A 26,793-nucleotide genomic window follows, 5' to 3' on the forward strand; every position below is an offset into this window, starting at 1 on the left:
GGGTCATTTCCTTCTCCTTGGCAAGGGGGGGGATCCTTTTTACTTCTCTGGACTCGGCTCAGGCCTGTGCCTCTGGGAGGCCACCCCCAGCCTCTTGGCACACTACTCATGCATGGTGGTCACAAGGCCGCACAATTACCATGCTCACCAAGGTATATCGTTTTTTTTTGGTTTTGGTACTGGGGATCGAACTTGGGACCTTGCGCTTGCGAGGCAGGTGCCAGAACCACTGAGCTAAATCCCTGGTCCACCAAGGTGTATCTTGACCGTAAACATGCCTCTACAGGGCTGGCATTTTTATCTCTAGTCTTCAAGGCTGATTTTCTCCGGTTCACTCTTATTTTGGGGGAAAGAGGGGAGTAGGCCACATGGACAGGTCTAGCCCCAGCCCACTGGTGTCCCACCAAGCTCACTCACAGATCCAGCAGCACCTACCTTGCCATCCTCGCCAATGCTGTACACGGCATTCTCGTCGCAGCTGAATTCCACAGAATACACCTCCCCATGGTGGGCCTGCCAGCTCATGGCGCACTCGTGCTGCTGCATGTCTGAGGCGGGAGATGCAGCGAAAATAGTGTCCTGGCACCTCAGGGGGCACCGCCCACTGCTCAGGCCTCCCCAACTCAACAGTGCCCACCAGGGCAGGCTATCCTGGAGGTGCAGAAGCAGCTTCTTTCACTGGGTCACAGTGAGGCTCAGAATCCCTGCTGGAGCAGGAGCTCACCTGAGGAGCCCATAAGAGCCAGAGGACACAGGAAGGAGTCCTTCCTACAAGGCCTCCGTGACTCCCCCAAGCCCCTGGGGAGCCACCAAAGATACCTCATCCCATCTTAGACCCTGGAGATATCTCCCTGGTGACAGAGAACAAGCCACCCACAGGCAGTGGGCAAAGGGCCTTGCTCTCATGTGTCCTCCTGCCTACCAGATGGCGACAAGGACTCAGATGAACAGTCCAAGACCAAGGACTGCTGAGCTCACCCCACTCCCATGTCTACTCACGCTGACAATGCACAAGTCAATTGTGCTGGGTGTTTCAAAAACTCTACAGAGTGACGCTCAGCACTTGCATGTGATACTGGGGTTTCACAATAGCTTCGACTCCAGCGGGGCAGCCAGGATTGCCACGCGCAACATTTCGTACCGAACAGCCGGATGACGCCATCAGCTGCCCCTGTGACCAGCAGGTTCCCGTTGTGATTGAAAGCCGTGCAGTTGATAGCAATGGGCTCTGGGTCCACAGAGAACTGGAGCTATTAAAGCCGAACATAGGCAAAGTAAGCACACCCAGCACACGATGGGTCCTCTGCCACTCCCTCCTTCTGGAAAAACAGACCTGCGCCTTTGCCAAAGTACTGCACTTGTGAGCCACTGCACTTTTCTGAGAGGCAAGGTCACTGTGCCTACAGATATTCGAGTTTCCACGCTGCCTTAGATACCAATGAAGTAACCCATATCTCAGCAACCACAACTTTTCCCAGTGCATTCCAAGACGAGTCATTCCACTTCCTGGACTGGCTTTCCTGACAGGCAGTCCAGGCACAGAGGACCAGCCAAGTAAAGGTCCTCAGCTTGAGGTGTGGATCCCCTTCCGTCAAGGCCAAGCATCTCCCCACAGAAACGGACCAGAGTTAATAAAACCACCTCATGGAACTTACGGTCTATTAACTAATCTAATGATGAATAAAGAACATCATTTCAAGCAATATAGAACCCTAGGAGCCCTGTTATTCCCCAGAGACTAAAAGTGAAGATGAATGTTATGCAATGTTATTGAAACACACATAGCCAATACTGAGTTATCAAATCCAAGAATCCTCTAAGGCCAAAACAAAGGAGAAAGCAAGACTTCTGAGGACTACAGACCCCTGAAGGTGGCTTTCACTATGAGGCATTCATCAAATATAGATGATTCTATCCTCATTCCGACAGCTGCTATGGCTTGTATCTAGATGTCCCCACAAAGCCTCATATGCTCAAAGGTGGGAATTTTCAGAGGTGGCTGGATCTAGGATGCGTGAATGTGGATTGAGGGTGTGATACTGGGATCAAGGATGTGTGGTACTGGATTAGTCTGGGTATGGGTAATGGGAAGCCCCACCCTGGGTGCGGGTGGCACCACCCAAAATGCTGGTAGCCTGTATGGGATAGACGAGAAAAGGAGGCTTGCTGCTTCCTGTCTTCCAGGCCACCCTGCCTTGGAGCCAGCCAACTATGGACTGACACCTCTACAAATTGTGAGCTACATAAGCCTTTCCTCCTTTAATGTGTGGATGTCAGGTACTGTGTCTCAGTGAAGCAAAAGTAACTAAGACACAGCCATGCAGCTCAGAAGCCCACAGCCCCAAGTGTAAGGCTTGTTCGAGGTCAAATGATAAATCTTCACACATGGCTAGGACTCCAAAGAGCTACATCCTCAGTGCAAGAGTGAACTAGAAACAAACCTACTCCACCTCTCTCCAAATCCATAACCACAAACTGCCTGTGACATGGGTTTAGAATTCCAATTCCCAATCCCTCTGTAGCCTGAGAAGCCTCAAACAGTATTTTAAAGTTCTCAGGTGCCTGGCAAAAGTGAATGCAGATCTCCTCCAGAGAAATGCGCCCCCACCCCAACCTCAAAATGTTCTCAAGCATAAAGCTCCCAGAAACACGAGCCCACATTCAAAATTCACAGGACACAGGAGAACAAGACAGGAGTGAGCACCCATGAAACAGCAGCGAGCAAAACCAAACTCAGAGACTTCAGACATGAATTACCAGACAGAACAGAAAATCAGTGAGTTGGACATGTTCCACAAAATAAAAGGAGGAACTACAAATATGCGTAAAAATGGAAGTGTATAAGCATGACAGAACAGGTTTGTAAAAATGAGAAATACAGTAACTGAAATTAATATCTTCACCAGTCAAATAGAGGAGTACATACAATGGAGAAGAGAATTAGAAACTCATTAGAGCAGAGGAAGCGATCTTCATGAATACAGCAAAGTGAAACAAAAAAGAGGAAGAAGACATTCCTAAACATTACCTAACTGGAGTTCCAGAAGGTAAGAGATAACCACGGAGCTGTAGTACTAGAAAAAAGGTGACTGACTGAACAAACACAAACCCTCGCTTTAGAAAATGCAACAATCCTGAGCAGGAGTTGAAAAGTTGAAAATTAAACAGCCAAAAACTCTGCACCCATATACACAGATACTAAGATCTTAAAAGCAGCCAGACAGAGAAGATAACCAAGGCCATTCCACTTGGCGCGAACTTCTCAGCAAAGCCAATTGAAAATGAGACTGACCCAGCTAAGAGCCTAGAAAAATACACATACCATGATTCCACTCATATAAATTGAGAAAAAAACACAAGACAAAAGCTATGCTGTTCAGGAACATATATTTATGTGACAAACTAATTTCTAAAATGTAAGGCCACAGCAAACCAAGCTCTCTCTGGAAGGGAGAAGGAGCCAGAGATTGGGAAGGGCACACAAGAACACGAAAAGGATTGGTAAAATGTTCTACATTTAAACCAGGCACTCAAAGCCAGGCACAGTGGCACATGCCTATAATCCCAGATACTCTGGTAGCTGAGGCAGGAGGATCCAAGTTTGAGGGCAACCTGGGCAACTTAGCAAGAACCCATCTCGAAAGAAAAAATAAATGAAAATAAACAGGTAGTATGTAGCCCAGTAGTAGAGCACCCAAGGCTGAACCCCCAGTTCTGCAAAAATAAACCAGGCATTCATTTTACTGCTTTTCTACTCATTATACCATATACCTATGATTTTAATATTTTCATGTATTCAAATTAAAATTTTGAAAATAACAAGTAAACTTAAGGTTACAAATTGTGCTAAGAGATGTGGCAGAAAATAGCAAAACATCAATAATGAAGAGAGACCAAATTAAGAGTGCTGGGGAGGCAGTGGGCAGAGGCCTTTGGGGTCCTGCAGATGCCCTGCCAGGGTAACTAGGCCATGTCCTACCAATGATGAGCAGCAGTCAGACTAGAAGCCCAGTTCAGACGTGGCAGGACCAGCATCTGTTCACAGAAGATACCCAGGGTCTGAGTGGCTGCATGTGTCAAATGAAGAAAGCCAAGACAGGACAAATGTGCAAGGAGCAAAGGTGACGATGCCCTGACTGGCTTCGGAGACCATAAGACTTCCCGGGGGCACACAGACGGTGAGCCTGATCCCAGGCAGGCGCAGAAAGATGCAGACTGCACATCTGGAACATAGCCCGCCTGTGAAGCAGAACCCCGAGTGCCAGGCAGCACCAGAGATCAGTGCCTTCACATAAAGGACACACCACTTCTGAAGAGTTGTAACAAGAAACACCACTACCTTCTCAACAGGTGCGTTTAAGGGCATTTCTCACTCTAGAAATATAATGACAGCTGCCAGCACCTGCTACTGTTTGGGGCAAGCCAAACGGTAGCTGTCACTGTGTGTAAATAAGCACCTGTCCTCATTATGGCTGGCTACCGCTGGAATGCACACAATTCTAAAGTACTGGAGTCAGAAGGGGTCCACTCCTAAGAAATAAGATGAATAGTACTCTAGGAGGTGCTGGGTGACTTCTGAGACCGTGGCTACCTTCAGCTGCTCATAATTTTACCAACGGGGGTGCATTACTTTTCAACCCTTGAAGCTTGGACATTTTCTCACAAATCAAAAACCAGAGGAGACCTGGCAGAACACTGGAGTACAAAGGCAACACGCCCTCCAGACAGAGCACCCAGCCACAGGAGCCCCAGGCAGGGCCTGTACCTGCTGCTTCATGGTTTTCGTGTCCCACAGCAGCAACTTGCCAGGAACCTGGTTCATGCCCTTGCTGCCAATGTCTGGTACTGAGGAGTCCACCTGCGAGGTGAGGCTTGGAGCTGCGGCCGAGCAGACAAAAGAGGCCCCATTGGGGCTGCACGCAAGAGACAGGATTCTGCAACACACGTGGGCTACAGTCAGACAGTCACCCGCCCACAGCGGGAGGGCAGGCCTGGCTCCACAGAGCACTTTCAGTAGAGCAGCTTTGACCCTGACAGGCAGGGCCTCAGCTCACCTGGGCATATCATCGTGGATGTTGATCTCGCAGAGATTCTTCTTGGCTTCCGTGTCATAGAGACGCACTGTGCCCACACCACTGCCGAGTAACAGCTGGAACAAGAAGCCACAGGCCACAGTCAGGGAGGACTTCTGGAGCGGGCCAGGCCTGTCCATGTGAGGTGTCAGGCTGGGCGGGCTGCAGGGCCAGCCCCTCCTGCACCAAACGAGGCAGACAGGGATAATCTGCACACAACAGACCACACTTAGAAATTAAGAGAAAAGCCAGGCCTGGTGGCACACCCCTGTAATCCTAGCACTCAGGAAGCTGAAGCAGGAGGATTACTGTGAGTTCAAGGCCAGCCTGGGTCACACAGTAAGTTCAAGGCCATCCTGAAATACATAGCAAGACCCTGTCTCAAAACAACAATGACAAAATTACAGAAAGACATGAAGACAACCTGGGCCAGAATCTGTGCTTGGGCGAGGCTGAGTGGTACTCCAGAGCTCACACACTGGAGACTTACTCTGCAGTGTAGCTACATGAGGCTGGGTGGGACATAAGAGATGGCAGGTGACTGGATCACTGGGCTCTACCTTCAGAGGGGATTAATGCAGGTCTCAGAGCCAGTACCGCTCTCTTGCTTGCTCTCAAGCCTGGTGCCTAAATCTGTCTCTGGCTTCCTGTCTTGACCCATGATCTCTCCTTCCGGTACACACTCCTGTGATGCCATCACCATGGTGTAATGCTGCCAAGGGGGCCCTCACCAGAGCCAGATGGATGCTGCCACTATACTCTTCTAGAACTATGGGCTAAATAAACCTCTTTTCTTTATAAAGTTCCCAGCCAGGCATTTCATTACAGTAACAGAAAACAGACTGATATAGCACCTGAGGAATGAGAGCAATGTGCTACCTCAGAAACACTCGGAAATACGCTGGCTGCTTACATGAGACCCTTCACTCTTCCCTCTTCTCTTCTGGCTGTAAATCCCAGCTTTTCTAATCTGGATTCCTGCTCACTCCTGGTACTGGCCCTGGCTAATCATGGGGCCTGGGTCACTGCCCACTCTCCTTTTCAGGGAACAGATCTGGCTCTGGCTATGTAAAGACCTCCAGAAAAACATAAAAGAGGTTGTCCTTGCCTGCAGGACAACTTGTGATTTATATCGTAAAAAGTTTCAAAAATGATAATATCACCAGAAGCAGCCCAGGTCTATGGTTATCTTTTCCTCAGAAATATTAGCTAAATGTTGACCTCAGCATCAGCTTGGCAAATGGACCCTGGTCCAGGGAAGGCCCTGAGATGCTAGTCTCATACAGATAAATCCTGCAGCTGTCAAAAATTACAGTAAGCCAGTGTTTGCCTCTTGGGCTACAGGGTAGTATCTCTGAAAAACAGAAGAAAAGTAAGAAATCAATTTTACCTCCTTAACTACACAAATCCTATTCAAATATTAAACTCCAGAGAAAACACTGCTATTCCTGGGAGCCATGAGACCCATCAAGATCACAAATTGAAATTTCACCTCTCACCAACATAAGCTGCTACTACTGCTGGGGCAAAGACAGGAGGAGTCTCGGTGGCAGGAGGGAACACACTGAAAAAGTGGTTAGCAACAGGGACACACAGGAGAGGACAAGAAGCCAGGCACACGGTCCCCTTATTTCAATTCTTATTAATCACCACCACTGCAAACAGGAGCCTGCTAGGCCAGTAAACAAGGGTCCCAAATCCCAGTGATGGAGAAGAGGGCTGGGATTTGACCTTAGGTCAGCCTGTGAAGAGTCCTGAAAACCCCAGAGCAAGCACGTACGTAGGCAAAACATCACTCACCAGCCTGTCCCGCTTGGTGGCCCATTCCAGGGAGAGCAGCGGTGACTTGGAAATGGAGGATGCTTTGGTCTGCATGATGGGGTTGAAGGACCACACTTTGATGACCCCATCTACGTCTAGGCTGGCGACTCTCCTCCCTGAGCAATCCACTCTGCACAAGAGAGAAACGGAGGTATGGATACCCTAGCCTCACTCTCTCCAGCTAATGCCAAGATGATCACTTGTCCAATTCTCCAACTATACTCAGCAATAATCCCAAAGGATTATTGCTCAAATGGGATTATTGTTCAAAGGATGAGTGCAGACTATTGCTAGAAGTTTTCATTCACTTAAGAAAAACGCATTAAGCACCATGCCTTTGCCCATAAAGCAATTTAAAACTGCAGAGTTTTGGAGTTTAAAACAAAAGGCAGCTTGTTTCTAAAACTCAGAGAAACACTGAAAGAGCAGGGGCTGACCACTGCACAGCAGCCCCCACCGGACACCCAGATAGCAGCTGTCCAGCCCTCCTCTGACCCTGGGGGGACCACTGTCTTTCAGGGACCACTCAACTCCCTATCCCCATCTTCCTGCCCACACCTTCACATGCATGTTTCCCTGGCTGCCCATCCTGGCCCACCTGCAGTGCATGATGGACGAGTGGTGCTCCCCATACTCCTCCTGACCCAGCACGATGAAGGGCTGCTCCGTGCGGCCTCCTGCTCCCTCAGGCCCGGCTGTGGACACCCGTGTCAGTGGTTCCACCAGCTCCGTGTGAAGATCCAGGGAGGGCTCAGCTTCTGGGCCACCAGCTTCAGGCTTCTTCTCTGCACACTGTGGCCAGAAAAGCAGGGACACATCAGCTGAAAGGAGGTCCCCACACACGGGAGGACAGCGGGAGTGGTTGGTGGTCAGAGTCCAGAGCACAGCTTGGGCTGTGAGGCCCACACTCAGCTCATCCTGGCAGGGGCGGCACCAACTCCCAGGACAACTGCTTCCTGCAGATTCTGCTCCCCACCTCCCTGTCTGGATACACTCCTGTTGTGACATAAAGTAGTGTGACAAAGGTAATGGACACGTTTAGTGAGAGCCTCCCATGCACCAGTGCTAGGCTGAGAGATGCTATTATTTGCCCCATTTACAGTTATGGAAACTCGGGAAAGCAGAAGCTGCCACAGGCTGGCAGAGGGCAGAGTTGGAGATGAAGCCAGGTTTGCAGTGTTCCCATGGCTCTCACAGTGTACCCCACACTGACCAGGACCTCTTCCGGGGAAGTGGGTACTGTGCCTGAGAAACTGAGGCAAATGACCAAGTAAGGACGAGAGACCTGAGATGCCAACTCCATGGCTACCCTGTGTTCACAGACAAACCCCAGGCTCAGGGGAACTGGTCATCTTGTCCTGGTGTTCCTCAAGTGGCCCTCAGGGTGGCAGGTGGATTAGTTCAAGAAGAGAATGAGTTGAGATCTGAGCTTTTAGAATCTACTACTACCAAACTAGAACTGTTCATTATCAAAAATGCCATTAAAATAGGCAAGAAGGCCACAAAGGAGATAATGGTCAAGAAGGTGAACCAGTACACCTGCTGTCTACCATCTGGGTATACGTGGAACCGGAAGCAGCTTATCCTGTCAGGAGGTGCAGACCTGACCTACTTTCCCAGGAGGAGAACCCCAGCCCAGGTAGGTCTGGGGTCTGGGAGCAACTCTCAGCACAGCCACCCTCAAAACAGGGAAAAGGGTCCTGCAGGCAAGGACCAAGTCACACGGAGGGGACCCAGTCTCAAGCCTTGTGGTGTGCAGCATGCACGGCTAAGCCAGGGAGGGACCAGCAGGCCAGGGCTCAGCCAGCCCAGACCCCCTCACAGCCTTTCTGCAGCCTGGCATTCCCAGACCCTGTCTAGGAAAATGCCGCCAGGGAAAAACCAGGCAAAATACCACCCCAAACCACCAAAGTACAAGAGCAAAGAGCAATCAAGCAAGACCAGGCCTGCACAGCAGCAGAACTCAGGGGAGCTAAGGGATGCCTCATACCTGGGAAGAGGTGGTAGAGAAGAGCTCCTTCCGCTCCTTGCCATGGTCCTGCAGGCGCCGCTGCCGCTGCTGAGCCCAGCTCGACTCTCCAGGGACCGGCCCGCATAGGAGGCTCTTCCCATCCTTGGCCCCAGCTGTCAGGTCCTTTCCCTTGGTGGCCTAGGGACAAGAAGCAGACTGTGAAAAGTCTGCTCCTGCCTGCCCAGGCAGGGACAAGAGCCAGGAGGGAAGCAAGTGCAGGAAGTAGCTTCTCCCCAGCAGCTTCTGGCTGGCATGGGCAGGGAGCTCAAGTGCAGACAGAACTGCAGTCAGTCTGGGCTCCCTTCTGTCCATCCTTACCTGTAGCCTACTCTCTGTCTTACCTGGACATAGGCAGATAGCCTCCTTCATCTAATAGGAGCAATCCATAAGGGTAAGGGGCCCAGCACTTACTAGGCAATAACCAAGGCAGGCCAGGTCCCTGCTCTGTGTTATAAACGTTTACACACAACTGTATGTGTCCACAATATAAAAGAACACACATGCAACAAGAATCCCTGTGTGACAGGAAAGGGAACACAATGCAGTCTCTCATTCTGGGCCAACTACAGGACTACGGCTAATGTTAACAAATACTGAAGTATTTGAAAATGACTACTAGACAGCCAGAAATTTTTAACGGCCATTGTTGGAAACCTAAGAATCTTTAAGCAAGACAAATGGGACAGGAAAGAAACTGACATTTTCTAGCTCGCTTTCATACCAAGAGTAATAAGGTCCACCAAACCCACAGCAACAGAGAATGAACCCAATAATGTCCACCCCACCCCAAGACTCCCCTTTGCTTCCCAGGAGCAGAAAGCAATCAAGACAACTGAAGACTGAGCTGCATGGGGCAACCAGGGCACCCCTCACATGGTCCTGGGATGGGATCCATAGTGCCAACCCCATACACAAACCCACTGATTCCTCCCCACATTCACCGATCCAGGGGACAATGAGCAGAGCCTGAAGAGTTCTAAAATGTGTCTCCAGAAACTGTGACATGTTGACAGAATCTAAAAGGTGGTATGGGAACTCCACACCTAGTAATACACAGAGTGCTAAAAAGGAAGACTGGTTTCCTGCGTTAGTGGCAGTTGTTAAAGTGAGTGAGACTGTCACAAAATCCTGGAACAACTATTATACACGTTTGACAGACTTATCAACCTGCCCAAGTGATCTGTAAGATGGATTTTTTTAGAAAAAAGAAAACAATCCAGATAACAGTACAAGTAGATTCTGTGAAGGGTATGTAAGAGAGCAAAAGGAATGGCAGAGGAGATTCAGGAACTAAGTAATCCTAAGGGTACAAAACAGGATAACTTGCTAAAACTTAGTCTCAGAAGCCCATATGTTCAGTGTACTGAGAACAGGCAGAGGTCCTCAAACTTTAATGTGTCTCAGAATCACTGTAAGTATGGTAACTTCTTTGCAGTCCCAGATGGAAATCTAGCTGAAAGGAACCATTTCTAAAGAAAATACGGTCTACCAGTAACGACAGAAAACTTAAATAGACCACTTTCTAGACAGAAAAAACAATGAGATAAGGTTATATATGTATCCAAAAACTATCCCACCGTAAAACATCAGGCCCAAATGGTTTTGCAGATGAATTCTATCAAACCCACAGGAACTACTTGGTCCCAATGCTATAAAAATCATTTCAAAGTATAACAATGAAGGAAAGCGCCCACATTATTTTTTATGAGGCATTTATCTAAATTTTATAAAGATAGTACACAAGAAAGGAAATTACAGATCAGTATCAATATTAATATCAATGCAAATTTCTTAAACAAAATACTATTAAACAGTCTCCTATGTGTGTGGATGTGTATGTTACCCTTCACCTTCCTTCGTAAAACTAGTTGGAAACATGTGAGGGAGTCCTGTTAAGGAACAAGGCAAGATACACATTGTCTCCACTTCTATTAAACACTGTACTGGTGATATGAATACAGTTATATAAAAGGACCAATTAAGCGACTGAAGAATTGGAAAAGAAGTGAAACTATCATTTTTTTGAAGATGATATGACAGTATATCTGAAAACTCTTTGAAAATACATGCTAAAACTAACCCAAAAGAACATGGTAGTAGAATGTAAAAACAAAATGCAAAATCAGTAGCTTTCATAAACACAAATAATGACCAGGTAGAGAATATACTGGTAGTATGAGAGTCCCAGTTACTATGGCAATAATAAATATAAAGTATCTAGAAATAAACTTGACTAAAGTGTGTGAAATCTACATAAAGAAAATTATAAAGACATGAAAGTAGTTCCAATCTTTTTTTAAAATTCCTTATTTTGAGCCAGGGTCTCACTAAATTGTCCAGCCAGACCTCAAACTCTCAATCTCTTTCAGTCTCCTGAGTGGCTGGGATTGGAGACATGCATCACTATGCCTGTTGCCTAATATCTTTGACACATGATAAACATAAACTGCAGGGGAAAACAACAACATTTATATAGAGAAATAGGAGAAGATAAAAACAGAATTTATAAGAAATACTCAAGAATACTCTAAACAAGTGAAAAGATCTGCTTCACTCATAGTAGGAGAAAAATATACTAAAACTGCACTCAGATACCATTTTTTACACGTCTTATTGGTAAAAGTTCTAGAACTGGATAGATTCTGCTGCTGAGGCTGTGGGGAACAAGGAATTCTCATAAATTCCTGATGGGAAGGCAAAATGGTAAAACTCAAATGGATAGAGGAGGCAGGGGGGTTTCTATATTATTCTTGCAACTGTTCTATAAGGTTGAAAGTGTAAAACAAAAAAATGTAAAAACAAAAAAAAGAGGGTAAGTCACAACACAATGTTGAGTACTTATAGTGACCTTTCAACAAATCCATAAAAACTCTGGCTGAGAACTTCCAAGTGGATAAAGAGCTGGAGAGAGTGTGGATGTTGCTTGAGCTGTGTATTCACTACACAACGATATTTGAACACTTGAGAAGCTCACCTCCTACTCCCAAACAGTGACCCTGCCTCACACATCTTTGGATCCCTAACACCCAGCACCTGCCTGGCACAGATGGGACCCTCGTTAATGACTGACTAAATACATAAGTGGATGGACTGACAGATGAAGAAACTACGGGAGCAATGAATGGCTGGAAGGAAGATCCCAACATCTACCACTTTTTCTAATACAAGTTGAGCTGAGCGCACACACACCTATAATCCTAGCAGAGGATCACAAGTTTGAGTCCAGCCTGAGTAACTTAATGAGTCTCTCTCAAAACAAAAAAAAATTTTTTTAAAGGGCTGGGATGTAGCCCAGTTCAAAGGCTCTAGAATCAGCCCCCAATACCAAAAAAAAGGAGAAAGGAGAAAGAAGGAGAAAGGAGAAGGGAAGGGGAGGGAAGAGAAGAGGGGTATTCTTTATCCCTTATTCAAGATGCTTGAGACCAGAAGTGTTTCGGATTTCAGATTTTTTGGATTTTGGGATTTTTGTGCTATCTTGGGGGTCTCTGAGATATCTTTGGGATTAAGACTCAAATCTAAATTTAAAAATTCATTTAGATTTAATATACTCTTTATATACACAGGCTGAAGGTAGGTAATTTTATACAATACTTTTAATAATTTTGTTTCATAGTATGGAATTTTCCCTTGCGATATCTTGTTGGTGCTCAAAAAGTTTCAGTTTTCAGCACATTGGATTTCAGATGTTTGGATTAGATACGCTCAATCTGTATAAGCACAACATCTGATGAGTGTTTTGTTGACAATTTCATTTAGTAGAAAATAAAGGAAGTAATAGGAAATCTACCACACTGGGCTTTTTGTGGATTTATAAAAAAGCTGGTTGGCTATACTCATGTGACTGAAAATCTTGGGGGAATAGTGATCCCTTTAGGATGTACAAAGCAAAGGGAACCTGGCACAATCAGACCCAAAACTTTTTGGAACAGGTCTTGGAATACCCAGAGAAAAGAAAAGGGTTGTGGGTTTGTTGTTTTGTTTTGTTTTGGTTTTTAAACCCAGAGCCTTCACACTCACCTGCATTCCGAGCCCTCCCCCACTTTTTTATTTTGAGACAGGGTCTCCCTTAGTTGCTAAACTGCAAAGCCTGGACTCAAACTTGTGATCATCCTGTCTCAGCCTCCTACAGTATCGGGATTATAGGTATGGACACCCAGTGAAAAAAAGAGATTTTAAAGGGAATTAGTGCATGCGTGAGGGATGACAGATTCTGAAGCATGAAATACTGGCCATTTTCTGCCACCAAAAGAAAAAGGAAAACACTTAAAGGAGTGAGTGGTAAGTTTAACACATAAGGAGTAATGCAAACCTATCAGAAAGTGCCAGAAAAGCTAAAGCACAGGTTGAGCAGGAGCCCTGATGACAATAGTCTAGAGACAATGATAAGGACTCTTGTGTGGAGCCAGAAGAGGAAGGAAAGGAAGGGCCCCTTATCTGGTAAGACTGCACAGTGCTGACTGAGTATTTTACTTCTGTGGCTTCTTCTACTCCCTTGGAGACAGAAAAGAAAAACATCTGTTGGCCTATTCATAAGGAAAGCAAGAATAGCAAGCCTGTGTTGATGACCTACAGCACGTTTTAATACCAACTATTAGAAACACGTCAGTAACAACTGTGTTCTGGGAAAACAAGAGCCACTGAGAGCTAAGTGTCCACCCCAAAGAGGAACTTTCAGGAGACGGAGGCCTGTTCGTTGGGAGTGCTGTCAAGACCATGGCTGGGGAGGTGGGCTCCTGCCAATGTGCACCACCCCTCCAGGTGATGCTCTGGAGCTCCCTTGAGAACAGACACATCCCAGTCCAGGAGCTGCCATGTCCACCACATTTTTCTGCCTGCTACATGAATGTCCTCTGTGCACAGCATGGTTATCCTGCCTCAGAGACCAAAAGTAGGAAATGTGACAAGCATTTTGAGGCCCTCTTCTTTCCTCACATACTCCCTACATCTGATAAATGATGTCCTTTCCTTTCCAATGCTTGGTGTTAAGAGTGCTCACTTCAAGTGGCCCAATTGGTAGGCAGAGGCTTCTAATTCTCTAGCTAGATCAAAAGCCACTTGGAATACTTCCCTAGCTACAGCAGAAAACTCAACACAAAGTAGTATGGAAGAAGTATGAAGGCAATGCTTCCCTTATAAATCAGGATGGTAAGGAAGTTGTCCAGTACACCATCAGGCTGGGATGGACGGCTCATATTTTTCAAAATGAAAATACAAATGGGTTTTGTTACAGGGAAAGGAGGGTGTGAAACAGCATATCACTTACGTAGTTCAGGTTGGCCTAGAATTCATGGTGATCCTCCTGCCTCAGCCTGCCAAGAGGTAGGATTGCAGGCATGTGCCACCATGCCTGGCTACAAATAGGCATAAACACAAAGCAAGACAATAAATTAAGAATTGCTTGTACAACAGAATAGTTTATACCTAGTGAGCCACAAAGCCAAATATGACCTCTTACATCCTGCTTAAAGAGAAGAGAGCTTCTTCCACTGTAACTGAGGTAGTCATTGCAGAAGGGTACACAACAATGAAGGGTAACCATGCATTAAAAGCTGACGAACACAGCTGTCCATAATCACTTTAGGAGGTTAAGGTAAATTTGTGTCTAGCTACAAAAGTGCACCACTTAAATAAATGTTTATTGTGACATAACCAGTAGTTGATGTTTTATGGGCAAACTTCACAAAAATCTTACCCACTGGCATCATATAACTTAATTCCCCAGTGGCTTAAGTTATATTCATCACAATCTTCCTGACTCCTACCATTCAGGAGAGAGGCTGGAACCTGGTTTTGGGAGGAGTGTTTTGGGGGGTACCGGGGATTGAACTCAGGACCTTGTGCTTGCAAGGCAGGTGGCAGAACCACTGAGCTAAATCCCCAGCCCTATTGTAACCTGTTTTATCATGTGACCTTCTCCCTCTGGGGACAGATATAAGTTGACACTCATTCATTTTGGGGCTTGAGTAGATCAGGAGCAATTTCAGAGCCTTACCAAGCTTGCCAGGCAATATTCCAACTGGGACAGGAAATAAGTTCCAGAAATTCGGTCTCACAAGAACCAAAACAAAGCTACCCAGACGGCAGGCCTCAGAATAAAGAAACTGCAGACAGAAAGACAGGGCAGGGGGGTGCCCTTTTCTCCATGCTTCCCAGCTCCGTGGGAACAGCCCCACGGTGGCTCTTGTTCCCACTGATGTCTCAATAGCTAGGAAGTAATTTGCTAGTAATAAGAGTTAGAAGTGCAGAAGTTTGTGAATGTTTTGCTTTCTTTACATTACAGCCAATTAAAGGTTATCTGTGTAATAAGATAATTCCCAGCAGCTGTCCCATAGCTCACTAAGTGGGTGTGAGAGGTGGCAGAAATATAGCTGGGGGCAAGACAGGAGTGGAGTGCAGCCTGCTACCAGGCTCTCCCTGCCAACTACAGTTGGAGATCCCAGGAGAGCTTGGGAACTAGGGTTTTGCAGCTACTTCCTTTTTTATTTACCTCTAGATTCACACTGAAAGTATGGAGAGTATATGTTGCCATCTATTTTGTAAGAATAATGCTATGAACACTTAAGTAACAGTGATAACAGTTTCCATGAACCATCACAAGCAGGCAAAATGCTGATGTGAGTGAAATTTACAATGCTCTATATAAATAATATTTAAGATAGGAAGGTCCAATCTTTTCTGTATTGCTAATCTAACAGTAAAATACAGTTTATTTTTTGTGTGTTTATTATTCTTTTAACAGCAAAAAAGAAAGAGGGACTCTAGCAGTGGAGAGAAAAAAAGGACTGAGTGCTTAATATGCACTGACAAAGCAATATAGTTTATTTAAAAACCAGTCTCCTGTCATGCTGAGTTCACAGGAATATAATGTCAAAATCCCAAGAAGTGATCCCATCATATACTGCATTTGGCACTGTTGAGAAAGAATCCACAATTGTACACGCAAAGAGGCATCAGTTATGGGAGAGGGACTGAAACATTAGAATGTTTCCCCAGAGAAGAGGGCCCAGGATGGTGAAAGATCTAGAAATTATGCCATAGGAGTTAACAGCTGGGGAGAGGGATGAGCAGAGGGCTTAGGGTGGAGAAAGATGGAAAGGGTTATTTCATGCAAGAGGGCTTACTGCATGTACCTCCAGAGGGAAAAGCTAAGATTGGTGAGTAAAAGTTACAAAGAGGTTTCTGCCCATGGCTTTCTAACAAGCATATCTTCCACTGTAACAAGCAGCTTGTTCTACATCACAGGAGGCAATCAACCTAGAGAAGGAAGGTAAGCTAGACGAACTTGAAGCCTACCTCCAACTCCAAAATTCTGCCATTTTCTTGAATCTCAAATCTGTTGGCTATTTTTAGAGCTTAAATACCAATGTTTAGTTTAAATAATCCACCATCAATAAAAAAACAAGTGACTTTTTTTGCAGTTTTTCAATCTGCAAACATCTGCGGTCTCCATTCAGAAATTCAAACCTGTGTTCTGTTAATACATCACACAGTGACTCAACCTTTGTTTGATTATATTTTAGAGGCAAAGTAAGAAATGCTTTGCTTCAAATTACACACTTTTACCCTCATTTCTTGGCTGTAAACTGCATAAAAATTTCCCATGCTATTTCAATTTCACCATGCATTTTTATAAAAGAGAAATAGTATCATGTGACATATTATCATATGCAGTTCCCGATACAGAAAGAGGGTGACCACAGGCTTAACCTTAGAGAAGCTGTGTCTGTGTCTGTCTCCATTTTCATTAGTGAAATTGGATTCTACAGAGTTAAGCTCATTTCAAAGGACCCAACACTCTTAGATGCACCTTCCAAAATAAAATGCTGCTCGTGAGAAAGATCTGGAAAGCAAACAGTAAAACTTACTTAGCAACATTCCAAAGAGCTGAAATTCAAAGATTTTCAGAAAAACACTTGTGGAAATAAATGCAATTGATTTTTAGCTACTTGTTCCCTCAGGGAAGCTGAGATGATTGTCAACTTGCATAGATGGTGCTTGAAGTCTAAGAAATCTCTCAGGAATCCAAATCAGCCAGGCCCTTCCGGAATATAATGCCTACTGAATTTACTGAGTGCTTACCGTCTGCCAAGCACTGCAGATACTGAAGGCTCTTGTTCCAATTGGCACAACTCCTGCCCTCCTAAGGAATCAATACTATTGTTATCCTAGGCAAACTAAAGTGAGTTTAAGCAATCTGAGCATTGATGATAAACAAGGAGCCAGAGCTGAAACACTTCATGTTGCCTGTCTCCAGTGCCCATTCTCTGCCATATCCAGTGTCCTGCCCAGCACCTCCAATCCAACCATTCTAAATCAGGAGCTGCCCCAACCCACTACACCACTTGCAGCGAAGCCAAGGGTGGTAGAAAAGGAAGGTAGGAGCTAAAACAACTTACTTTATCAGTGCTTAGCAAAACTACGATAAAAGAGCAGTGTCTATACCCACACAACAAAGTCTAACTCTGACTCTGTTACATTTTCACTCTGGCAGGCAGACATTTCTGAAAGCAATGAGTTCTGACAAGCTCTGCTAGAAAAACTACTTGGTGGAATGTTGGCTGTTTGCATACAAACTAGCATCAAAGAAATTCTTTTGAAATATGCTAGGACAGTGAAAAATAGGGAAGATACTTTGCAGAATCAGCAAATATCAACCTGTGGGTAAAATACAGGCATGCAGAGGTAACTCTTAATTTACTCTTTAGCCAGACACTAGTTTAGCAAAAAATAAAATCAAAATTCCAGCACTGCCTCAACTCATATTTGAGCCACCTAGATAGTCACAAATCCTCAAGAGTTCAGAGTTGATTATGAGAAAAAAGCCTTCAAAGCCTATTTCCGGTCACCAACTATCCACCACTTTACCCATGGGGTATGCCAGACATTGGTGCACTGGTACAGGGATGATCAGACAACAGCAGCCACAGGGGTTAGGAGACTGGGCTGAGGTCCAGCACAGCCCTTCATTTGCCCACTGTCACAACACAACGCCTGGCAGTGCTGGCCAGAGGTGAGGATGGTGGTGAGCATACCAGGTGGATTTTTCTCCTTGTTCTCCCACTTCCTCCAATCCTAGTCTTATCTCTATTCTCATCCTACAGAGCTACCACTGGTCTATGAGAAGAAAGGCAGGGAAGGAGAAAGAAAGAAAATGAGGAGTGAATTTAGTACTTCACAGCACATCCAACAACTTGGTCCCAAAGGGAAGGTACGGGAACCTACACTCAATAAGGAAGCCCAGAGGCAGAGCTGGCAGTCTGAAGTCACAGGCTTCTTGGCAACACTTAAGAGACATGACCAGCACTTACCTGACTGCTGAAGGACTCTTTCTTGGATGAGCTCTGAGCTGGAGGGGGTCCTTGGGCAGGCGACAACCTGGAGGGGCTCTTCTTACTCTGAGGCAGCAGTGAGGACAAGAAGCCTACTCGAGGCGACTGGGAGAGGTAGGCAGTCCTCTGGCTGCACACCATGGCCCTGGTCAGGGGACACAGCACAGGATCACAGCACTGGAGGGGATGAGGAGGAGATGAGAACACAGAGCTCCTGAGCTAAGGAGAGGCTTTGGAGGGGGACCTTAGCCAGGTTCTGCAGCCTGGGTTGGAAGGACATTGTGCTTTGCACCACTTCCTGTACAAAGGGGACCAGCGGCTTATCTGGTCCAACAGTAAAGTCTGTGGCTCTTTGAGGGCCCCAAGAGAGCTCAGAACCACATTATATAAGAGCCACTGACCACATGGGCCACTGAGGACCTGAACTATAGTTAATCCAAACTGAGAGGTGCTGGAAGTACAAGACACACTGGCTTGTCATTAAAAAGGTATAAAACATGTGGAAATAGTTTGGACATACTGAACTAAGTAAATATGATTAAAACTTATTTTGTTTTACTGTTTTTTAACAAACCTATTAAAAACTTTAAATAACCATCTTTGCCCGGTACTATATTTTATTTTCACTGGGTGGCACTGGCTGAGAAACTAGAGCCACTTCATATGGTGCAATACTTGGCTATCCCTGGGTTTATACCCTGCCTCACCATTCACAAACTGTGTCACCTGACTGTGCTGCTGGTTCTTCAATTGCTGCTATTAGGACTGTTATCCCTTGGGCTTCTGTGTTAACAACGTTTTGTTTGATTGTTTCTGCTGTCTGTTGTTTCTACAGTTTGTCTGTCTGTTTGTTTGTTTCTTTTTTAAAGTGCTGGGGATCTGACCCAGGGCCTCTCACATGCTAGGCAAGCACTGCAGCACTGAGCTACAACCCAGCCTTACCTGTCTGCTTCTTAAGGTCACTCAAATACCTCTCTCTAAATTCTGCCTTCCTCTTTAAACACTCAGTAGCCAATCCTTCCACATTGAAATGCTCCTTCCAATACATGAAACCTTACCATCACGGCTGGGTTGTACTGATTCAATTTAAGCACATCTGGATATGCAAGGTCCTGGCAGAACAGGTTAAAAACAAAAAAGCATGACCTTGGTGGCCACAGGGACCTCATTCACAAAATTGTGAAGCAAGAGCAGGTGTGCCAGGGGCTCTTTGGCAATTCTACCCAAAAGGCACAAAGGCCACAAGCAAGGCAGGGTCAGAGGGATGCTCAGGGCACAAAGGACAGAGGAGAGGAAGAAGCAGCCACCTTCCCAGAGCCCAGCCTTCACACACACTCACAGCTCAGAGTCCCCCAGGCGGTCCATACTGGAGACGTAAGGAGGCAATTTGTGTTGGACCAAGGCCTCTTCCTCTTCAGGCTGTTGCTCTTCCTTCTTCAGCTGGTGGATTTCAGCTTGCAAGGCAAAAAGCTGCGAAGGGCAGAGCTGAGTCAGCCAATGATCCCACCCCACCATCCCTCTGCTGAGCAAGATTTCTAGACACTCCACATCTAAACCCAACCTCACTGGCTCCAGGTGCCACTCCCCCTCAACATCAAGGTGTCCTTTGCATTTCTGCTCATTGTACCTCAGAGAAAAACTGAAGAGCAACTGCTGGTCCTGGATTGCAGTGAGGTATGAAAGCCAAAAACCGTTGAGACACCTAAAGCCCACTTTCTCTTTTTATCATTTGACATGCTTCCTTTTCACCATTTGACTTGCTTCTTCCTGAATTCACTGAGCAAAAGAGCTCCACCCAATCCTATTTTGCTCTTTGGAATCTACAAAATCAGGATTTGGAACTCACACAGGCAAAAAAATTAAATGAATTATGGCACCTTTACCTTTTGCCTCAAGAAAACTAAGCATACACACATCACCCAAAATCCAGGAATTTTAAACCTCAAAGCCTAAACAGCTTCTAAGGTTCCTTAACAATATATTAGTTCCTTAACTAATACAGATCTTCATTTCAGGACAGGGAAATAAATGCTCCTCAGGCTAAATGTAAAGGCAAACATGGGTCCCCTGGCTCTACTGTTTTATTGAAGAAGAGAAATATGTAGCTGAGTAGGAACAACTAAATTATACCTGGGTAGTAAACATTATGTATGGGTTATATATGGAAAAAGCCCAGGATGACAAAATGACATATGAAAACAGAAGAATTGCAAGCTGGTGTGAATACATACAGTCATCTTCTTAACAAGTTCATTCCCATTATTATACTGCTTAGGTTGCATACATGATTTAAAATATGAATCTCACCTCTGGTTACCATAGGCTGATACAGCCCTAAACCCTCAATGCTGACTGATGACTCGCTCTCATCTAAAAACAGTTCAGCTCTTTATGCAATCAGCCCTTGAGTGTCAAGACCTAATTTCACACCCACAAAGCAAAGTCCTCCCAAGGAGCGAGCTTGTGCAGCACAAACCTTCTGACGAAGAATTTCATTTTCTTCTTGAATCTGGTTGGTCCTCTGGCACTCTGCATCAAAGTTCAAGATCACAGGAACTGGTACACAAAGTTAAAGAATAAGCCTGCTTGGGAACATCTGAACGCTCTTGATATAGTAGCCAAACACTTGAATACAAGAAACAGGAAAGAGAGTACACAGTGTTGTGGGCTTGTTCCAGCTCTATAAACTGGTCTCAGGGCCCTATTTTGTTTGGACACAGAGACACATAAAAATCTGTTTAGAGAGGACATAAATCCAATCCTGGCATTTCCCCCCAAACCCCAGCAGTAAGAGCTAGTATTCAGTGGGCTTCCTAGCCAGTCCAAGCTTTAGCAAGATCAAGGCCTACACTCAGCAGAAAGCAACCCTGGAAGCAGGATCGGTACTAGGCTTTCCCCTCAACACTGAACCTCTCCACAGCCAAGGTTTAGATTGAGAAGAGAGAGCACTATTAAGACTGCGTGGTCACATGCCACCTCAAAAACACCTACATTCTAGCTGAGGGTGCTGGCCTTTTGTCTTTCCCAATCACTCACACAGCTTCAGTCAGGAGGAGGGCAGAGTAGATGGCCCCAGACTCCAAATGTGCATATGTTAGTTTGGTTTTTGGTTTTTGTTTTGTTTTGTTTTTTGGTACCAAGGATCAAACTTGGGTCCTTGTGCTTGCGAGGCAGGCAGCAGAACCACTGAGCTAAATCCCCAGCCCTGCATACATTAGTTTGATTGGCAATATCTTGGCCGCAAAAATCTTGAGTGACCATTTCTATTGCCTTGGAGGGTCCATATGGCCATGTGTAGTCACCCTACTAATTTCTTTGACAGTCTACAGGAAGAAGAGGCAGCTGGCAAGAAGAGAGAAAGAAGAGAAAGACCTGGCAAGACACATAAGGAAAGACCAAAGTGAGGAACCTCCCAGAAAATGGTTCTTTCAGAGGTCAAAACGGCAGCCATTGGGTGGGGATCTCAACACCCAAATTTATCAGTGCCGCAACAGGCAGCCCCATTCAAAACAGACTGCCTTCTCCTCCCCTAGCTTTCCAGCCTTGAGAGCATGAGAAATGAAGCATTCAAGGGCCTCAGGGTCTCAGGCCTTCCATGACAAAATGGTACACCTGCTAGGATGTGAGTCATTTATTTCTCATTCATTCTCATACCCCACCATGAGCACATGCACACATGTGCAGGCACGCATGCACACACACACACACACACACGCACACAAAACCACTGTTTTCTGGCAAACTGAGGAACAATGAAGTCACTGTCAGAGGGAATAATCCAAACACTAACTCAGGCAGAAAGCCCCAATCCAAGAAGTGTTCTCATCTGCTAAAGAATCCCAACAAAAGCAAGTAATATCCCCAGGGACTCGTGACATGTACAGAAAGAGTGCTTTCAAGTCTGGCTGGTTTCACCAAGAAGTAGCTGCCTTCCAACCCTACTGCTGCTGTTGTCCTCTCCATGTGTGCAAGCTATTTCTTGAAGCAACACAGCACCAGAATTAAGATTTATGACTTCTTGGCCTCCTAACAAAACAATTTGTCCAGCCCCCTCACATGTTACAAGTCAAGGATCCTTTGGCACTTTGTGGAAGAAATGGCTGCACTGAAATCTGTAACTTTTAGCAGCTACTGATCATGTTGTCTAAAGGCCTCAGACAGGGCCCAGACAATATGCCTGGAAAGGATATGCATGCATTGAAACAGGACACTCAGGAAGTTGTGCAGGGACACAATGAAGGTGTCAGCCCACTGTCGAGAAAAGTAGGTAGCGAAGGTGGGGTTGGTATCTGGGGATGGCAAGAAGGGCAGGACAAACCAATCCTTCCACTCTGCCTGGTTCTGGAGCTCTGTGGCCTGCTTTGCAAAGAACTCCTGAGCTTTGTCATTTCTGTTTGTCTGCCAAGACACAAAGGAGGCAGCAAGGAGGAAGAAGAAACAGAAGTTCAGAGGTGAGATTCTCCATCATGGCCCAGCAGAGAGCCTCTGATATCACCTGCCAGGTAACTGACAAAGTGGGTTCTATAAATACCATGATATGAAGGGAATCATCATCAACTTTTCCAAAGACCTTGTGATTTCAAGCTTCAGTGGTTTAAATTTAAGTGGTTTAAGATTTAAAGATAAATACCAGGGCCCGGGATTTAGCTCAGTGGCACCACCACCTGCCTTGCAAGCAGGAGGTCCCGAGTTTGATCCCCGGTGCCAAAAAAAAAAAAAAAAAAGATAAATACCATCCTGAAAACTGATCCCTAGTTGATGTTCAAATAACCTTAACCTAAGTGACTTATTCACCAAGTCACCTAATCTTTATTACTCAATCTTTATATTCCTTAGAACACCACCTAGGCTTATGGCTTAAAACAAAAGGGGAAGCCAGGGATTTAGCTCAGCGGTGTCACACCTGCCTGGAAAGCACAAGGTCCTGAGTTCAATCCCTGCTACTGCAAAAAATAACAAACAAGAGGGGAAATGGGAATGGGAAAAATAAGTCAGATGATCTGCAAATGATGAAAAGGAAACAAAATGTTTGAAAACAGTTAAAAATAATTTCCACTGTGGCTGTTGCACTCATTCCCATAGTAAGATATAGAATCAACCTGAGGGACTGGAAGAAACATCTATTCCTGGATCAAAAAGCTCTTCCCACCAGGGAAACAAAACCCCTGCATCAACAAACACCTGGATTGTGTAGACAAGATAAAAGCGGAACAGGCTGGTTTTCAACTTATTGATGGTGGGTCTATATATATCCTCCAAGCGGCTGAAGAGTCTACGCTCCAGGTAGCTCCAATAATCCCGAAGGGCAGCCAAGTCATACACTTGCATTAACTGCTGTAGCTGGTCCACAATTTTGTCCACCTGGTGAGAGAAAGCATCGCTGGAGAAGGTGGTGAAGGACAGAAGGGCATTCTGCCCTCACTCTTCAGAATACAGATTTGTCCTCTTACTATGGCATCTGGATGCTAAAAAATTGTAAGCTCATAATCTACAAATTTTTCAAACTTATTAATGTAACAACTTTTAAATTATTTTCAGATGTTAAATATATGTCTTAACCCCCTGGCAAGTATTGAATTTCAGGTGTACAAAAGACTCAGGCCCAGGAAACAAGAAATCTGGATCCACATCTTGAGCCAAATTGAACAACTTAGCAAAATCACTTCAACTGTGGTCACAGTGGCCTTTCAATTTAAAAAGGGGAAGCAGAAAGAGAGCCTGATACAATCTTCTCAGTCACTCCTCCCAGCTCCACAATTCTAGGATTCCAAGGGTCACCAGGAGGTACACCAAAGTCTCACCTTTGACTACAGTCAGCCAAAGTAGTCACCTCCTTGTGACGAGCAATTTCACCACAATCTAGAAAAAGTCCTGGATATCAACGTCAATTCAACCCCATTTTAAAAGTAGATTAGCAGGCACGGAGCCTGGAGAGGTGAAATGATTTGCTTTTGCCATTAGGTAACCACTAACTACGGCAAGGCAAAAGCCCAGGCTCCTACCTCCCCTCCAGTTCTCTTGCAGCTAAGTGGTCACTGTCTCTCTCGATTCATCTGCCACCACCAATTTAACTCAGCACAGAGAAACGTACAAATGACACACTCAAAAGTTCCAAGAACCTCGAAATGGAAAATGGTATCTGAGCAGAGAAAGATTGTGTTTTTAAATGTGCAATGAAGTCTCCCTTAACTGCAGAAGCAAAAGTATCTGCGAGTCCCTGACAAAAGACCATTTTAACAAAACACCACAGACATTTGAATCTGGCCAGCGTTTGAGGCTGCAGACCTCTTTGCTACCACTGCCGTCAGAAGCCAATCCTTGACATCTCGCTTGCAAGAACTTAACCATCTACCCATCCCTGGCTCCTAAACCTGCTCGCCCCGTGGCCAACTAAGCCCAGCGCCTGCGGGAGTGGGATGGAGAAAGAAGCCTGGACCAGGTCAGGGCGAAGGGCCCCGGAGCTCATGTCTCTCTGGGTAACTCCAGGCAGTCACATCAGTGTCGCGCTTCTGTTCCTCTCAGTCAAGCGCAGGCCAAACGCGCGACGTTACGACCCCTACTGCACGGTGACGGCGCCGCTGTCGCCCCCGAGGCGGCGCTGCGAGGTGCAGGGGGAGAGGCCCGCCCCCGGCCGCCTCAGCCCGCCGCCCGCCCTGCGCCTCACCCGGAAGCCCTTTTCCCTGTCCGCCTTGATCTCGGCGTCGAGCTGCCGCAGAGTGTGCGTGAAGCCGCGGAAGAGCAGGTACTCGCGGACCAGCTCGTCGGTGCGCTCCACACCCTCCGCCATCGCTGCGCCTGCGACTTGATGGCAACACCGAGGACGGAGGGGCGGGGCCTGGGCAGGCAGGGGCGGAGCCGGACGGAGGCGCTGGGGGGGACGTCACGCCCACGACCAGCCTGCGGGTCAGCACGCCTCGGGGGCCGCTCGCCTGTGGCTCCGCCCCTCACCTCGCCTCCAGAGCCGCCCAGCGCCCTGACGTCATCTCCCTCCTGTAGCTGCTCCTACAAGCGGCTACGCGCTTCTCGCGGGCTGCGGCTTAGTCATCTGAGTTGCAGAGTCACGAGGTGGATGGGGGATGAGGTCCCCTGCTTACTGACATTAATTCATCAGGAGACGCTTTAACCGCTGTCCTTTTTTTTACAAAAGGGGGAAGCTGGAATCCGGGTGACAAAGAGAAGTCACCCGGCCAACTGTGTCATCTGAAAGCGGTAACTGCTCGAAAGCCCCGCTTTCATCTGTAAAACTGGTTAACTGCACGGCCGGCCGGGTGCTTCTAGGGGAAAAGGCAAGTTACAGAACAGTATGTACAGTGTGGTCCCGGTTTCTCAAAAAGACTGTGTTTATGTTTACATTTTTCAAATTCAAGGAGACTATACATCAGATTCTTACAGTTGTTTGAGGTGAAACAAAGAGTTTCAGTTCTTTTTCGTACATTTTTTAATCATTTGAAGTTTTTACAAAGTAGATAATATCTTTGAGCCTTTATCTGTGAAATGATAATAACACCTACCTTGCAGGTTTATAATGAAAACTGGATAAGATAATGCATGGAAACAGCCCCATGAATCATCCATTGATATGATAAATGTTTTGCCTTTTTCTTCTCTTTAATGGTGTGGCATTTTGTATTTGTCAAAAATGCACCTCAAACATTAACTACCCTTAGGCTTAGACCCTCCAATCCTCCTATACAGAAATTCAGCTCCAAAGGGTTCTGGTCTGTGTTAGGGAAACCCAAAGAGATAACAAAGAGCAAGCCACCACAAGACAAGGGAGATGCTGGTTTTGCCTCTGTCCGGTTTTCACAGTGTATCTCCCACGCAGCCTGGCTCCTAAGGGACGGGAAAGGAGGGTCTCAGCTGTACTATTGGGAGAGCCAGACCACATCCTGCCTTGGGATCTCAGAAGTGAACTCAGGAAATTTGTACAAACAGCAATCTACAGAAAGGTAGGGAATTAGATCTCCTTAGGGCACTTGAAGTCTGCAACCACAGTTCTCCCTTCCCTCTCCTCTGTATGCCCTGGAACTTTCCAGACCAAACAAAGCCTGCAAAACTAGCTGAGTTTGCTGATCAATGAAAGGCAGCTCATCAGTCCTAGCACAAGCTCTTTCCTCTACCTGGAACATCTTCCTCCAGATACTCACATGCTTAGCTGCCTGTCCTCCTTCAAGTGTTTGTCAAATGCCCTTAGTCTTTCGGGGTTGCTACAACAAAATCCCATAAGCTAGGGAGCTTACAAGGAACAGAGACTCACTTCTCACAGTTCTGAAGCCTGGAAAGTTACCAAATCAGTCAACTTGGAGTCAGGTCATTTAGGTGAATAAGGACACTTTATCCATCCTCCTGAAGAATATTGGACTCTAACCAAGCAAGTCTCAGAGCATTCTGCCTGGAACAGGGAGCAACCAGCTTAACTCTGGGCAGCCAAAGGTAACAGGTAACAAGCAAGAAAATGAAACTATTGCAAGGCAAGTGCAGTGCCACTGAGCTAAATCCCCAGCCCTTCTACCTCTGATCTTGATGCTTTGGTCTGCCCTCTGTGGACCTGCATTTCTTT

At 46.0% G+C, this 26,793-nt stretch overlaps 1 protein-coding gene across 3 annotated transcripts in view; it reads right to left on the minus strand.

Annotated features, from left to right (window-relative positions):
• The window catches only part of Wdr91 (WD repeat domain 91), a 28,033-nt gene extending 2,903 nt beyond the window's left edge, over window positions 1-25,130 (minus strand). The window contains exons 1-13 of one of the 3 annotated variants that reach the window (XM_087206285.1): window positions 24,898-25,130; window positions 23,415-23,594; window positions 22,424-22,631; window positions 20,710-20,792; window positions 19,573-19,703; window positions 18,213-18,378; window positions 8,884-9,042; window positions 7,492-7,685; window positions 6,873-7,023; window positions 5,055-5,149; window positions 4,766-4,934; window positions 1,142-1,250; window positions 436-548 (exon numbers count right to left, since the gene is read on the minus strand). In XM_087206285.1, coding sequence (XP_087062411.1) covers window positions 436-548; window positions 1,142-1,250; window positions 4,766-4,934; window positions 5,055-5,149; window positions 6,873-7,023; window positions 7,492-7,685; window positions 8,884-9,042; window positions 18,213-18,378; window positions 19,573-19,703; window positions 20,710-20,792; window positions 22,424-22,631; window positions 23,415-23,594; window positions 24,898-25,020 — 1,881 coding nt within the window. In that variant the 5' untranslated portion in view covers window positions 25,021-25,130. The remainder of the gene's footprint in view (window positions 1-435; window positions 549-1,141; window positions 1,251-4,765; window positions 4,935-5,054; window positions 5,150-6,872; window positions 7,024-7,491; window positions 7,686-8,883; window positions 9,043-18,212; window positions 18,379-19,572; window positions 19,704-20,709; window positions 20,793-22,423; window positions 22,632-23,414; window positions 23,595-24,897) is intronic. The other 2 variants (XM_021263637.2, XM_004851226.3) reach the window with 2 other exon arrangements.
• Window positions 25,131-26,793: the final 1,663 nt, after the last annotated feature.

The sequence above is a fragment of the Heterocephalus glaber genome, unplaced genomic scaffold (genome assembly GCF_053883595.1).
Source record: "Heterocephalus glaber isolate CG9 unplaced genomic scaffold, H.glaber_assembly_v1.0 deba00000621, whole genome shotgun sequence".
NCBI lineage: Eukaryota > Metazoa > Chordata > Mammalia > Rodentia > Bathyergidae > Heterocephalus > Heterocephalus glaber.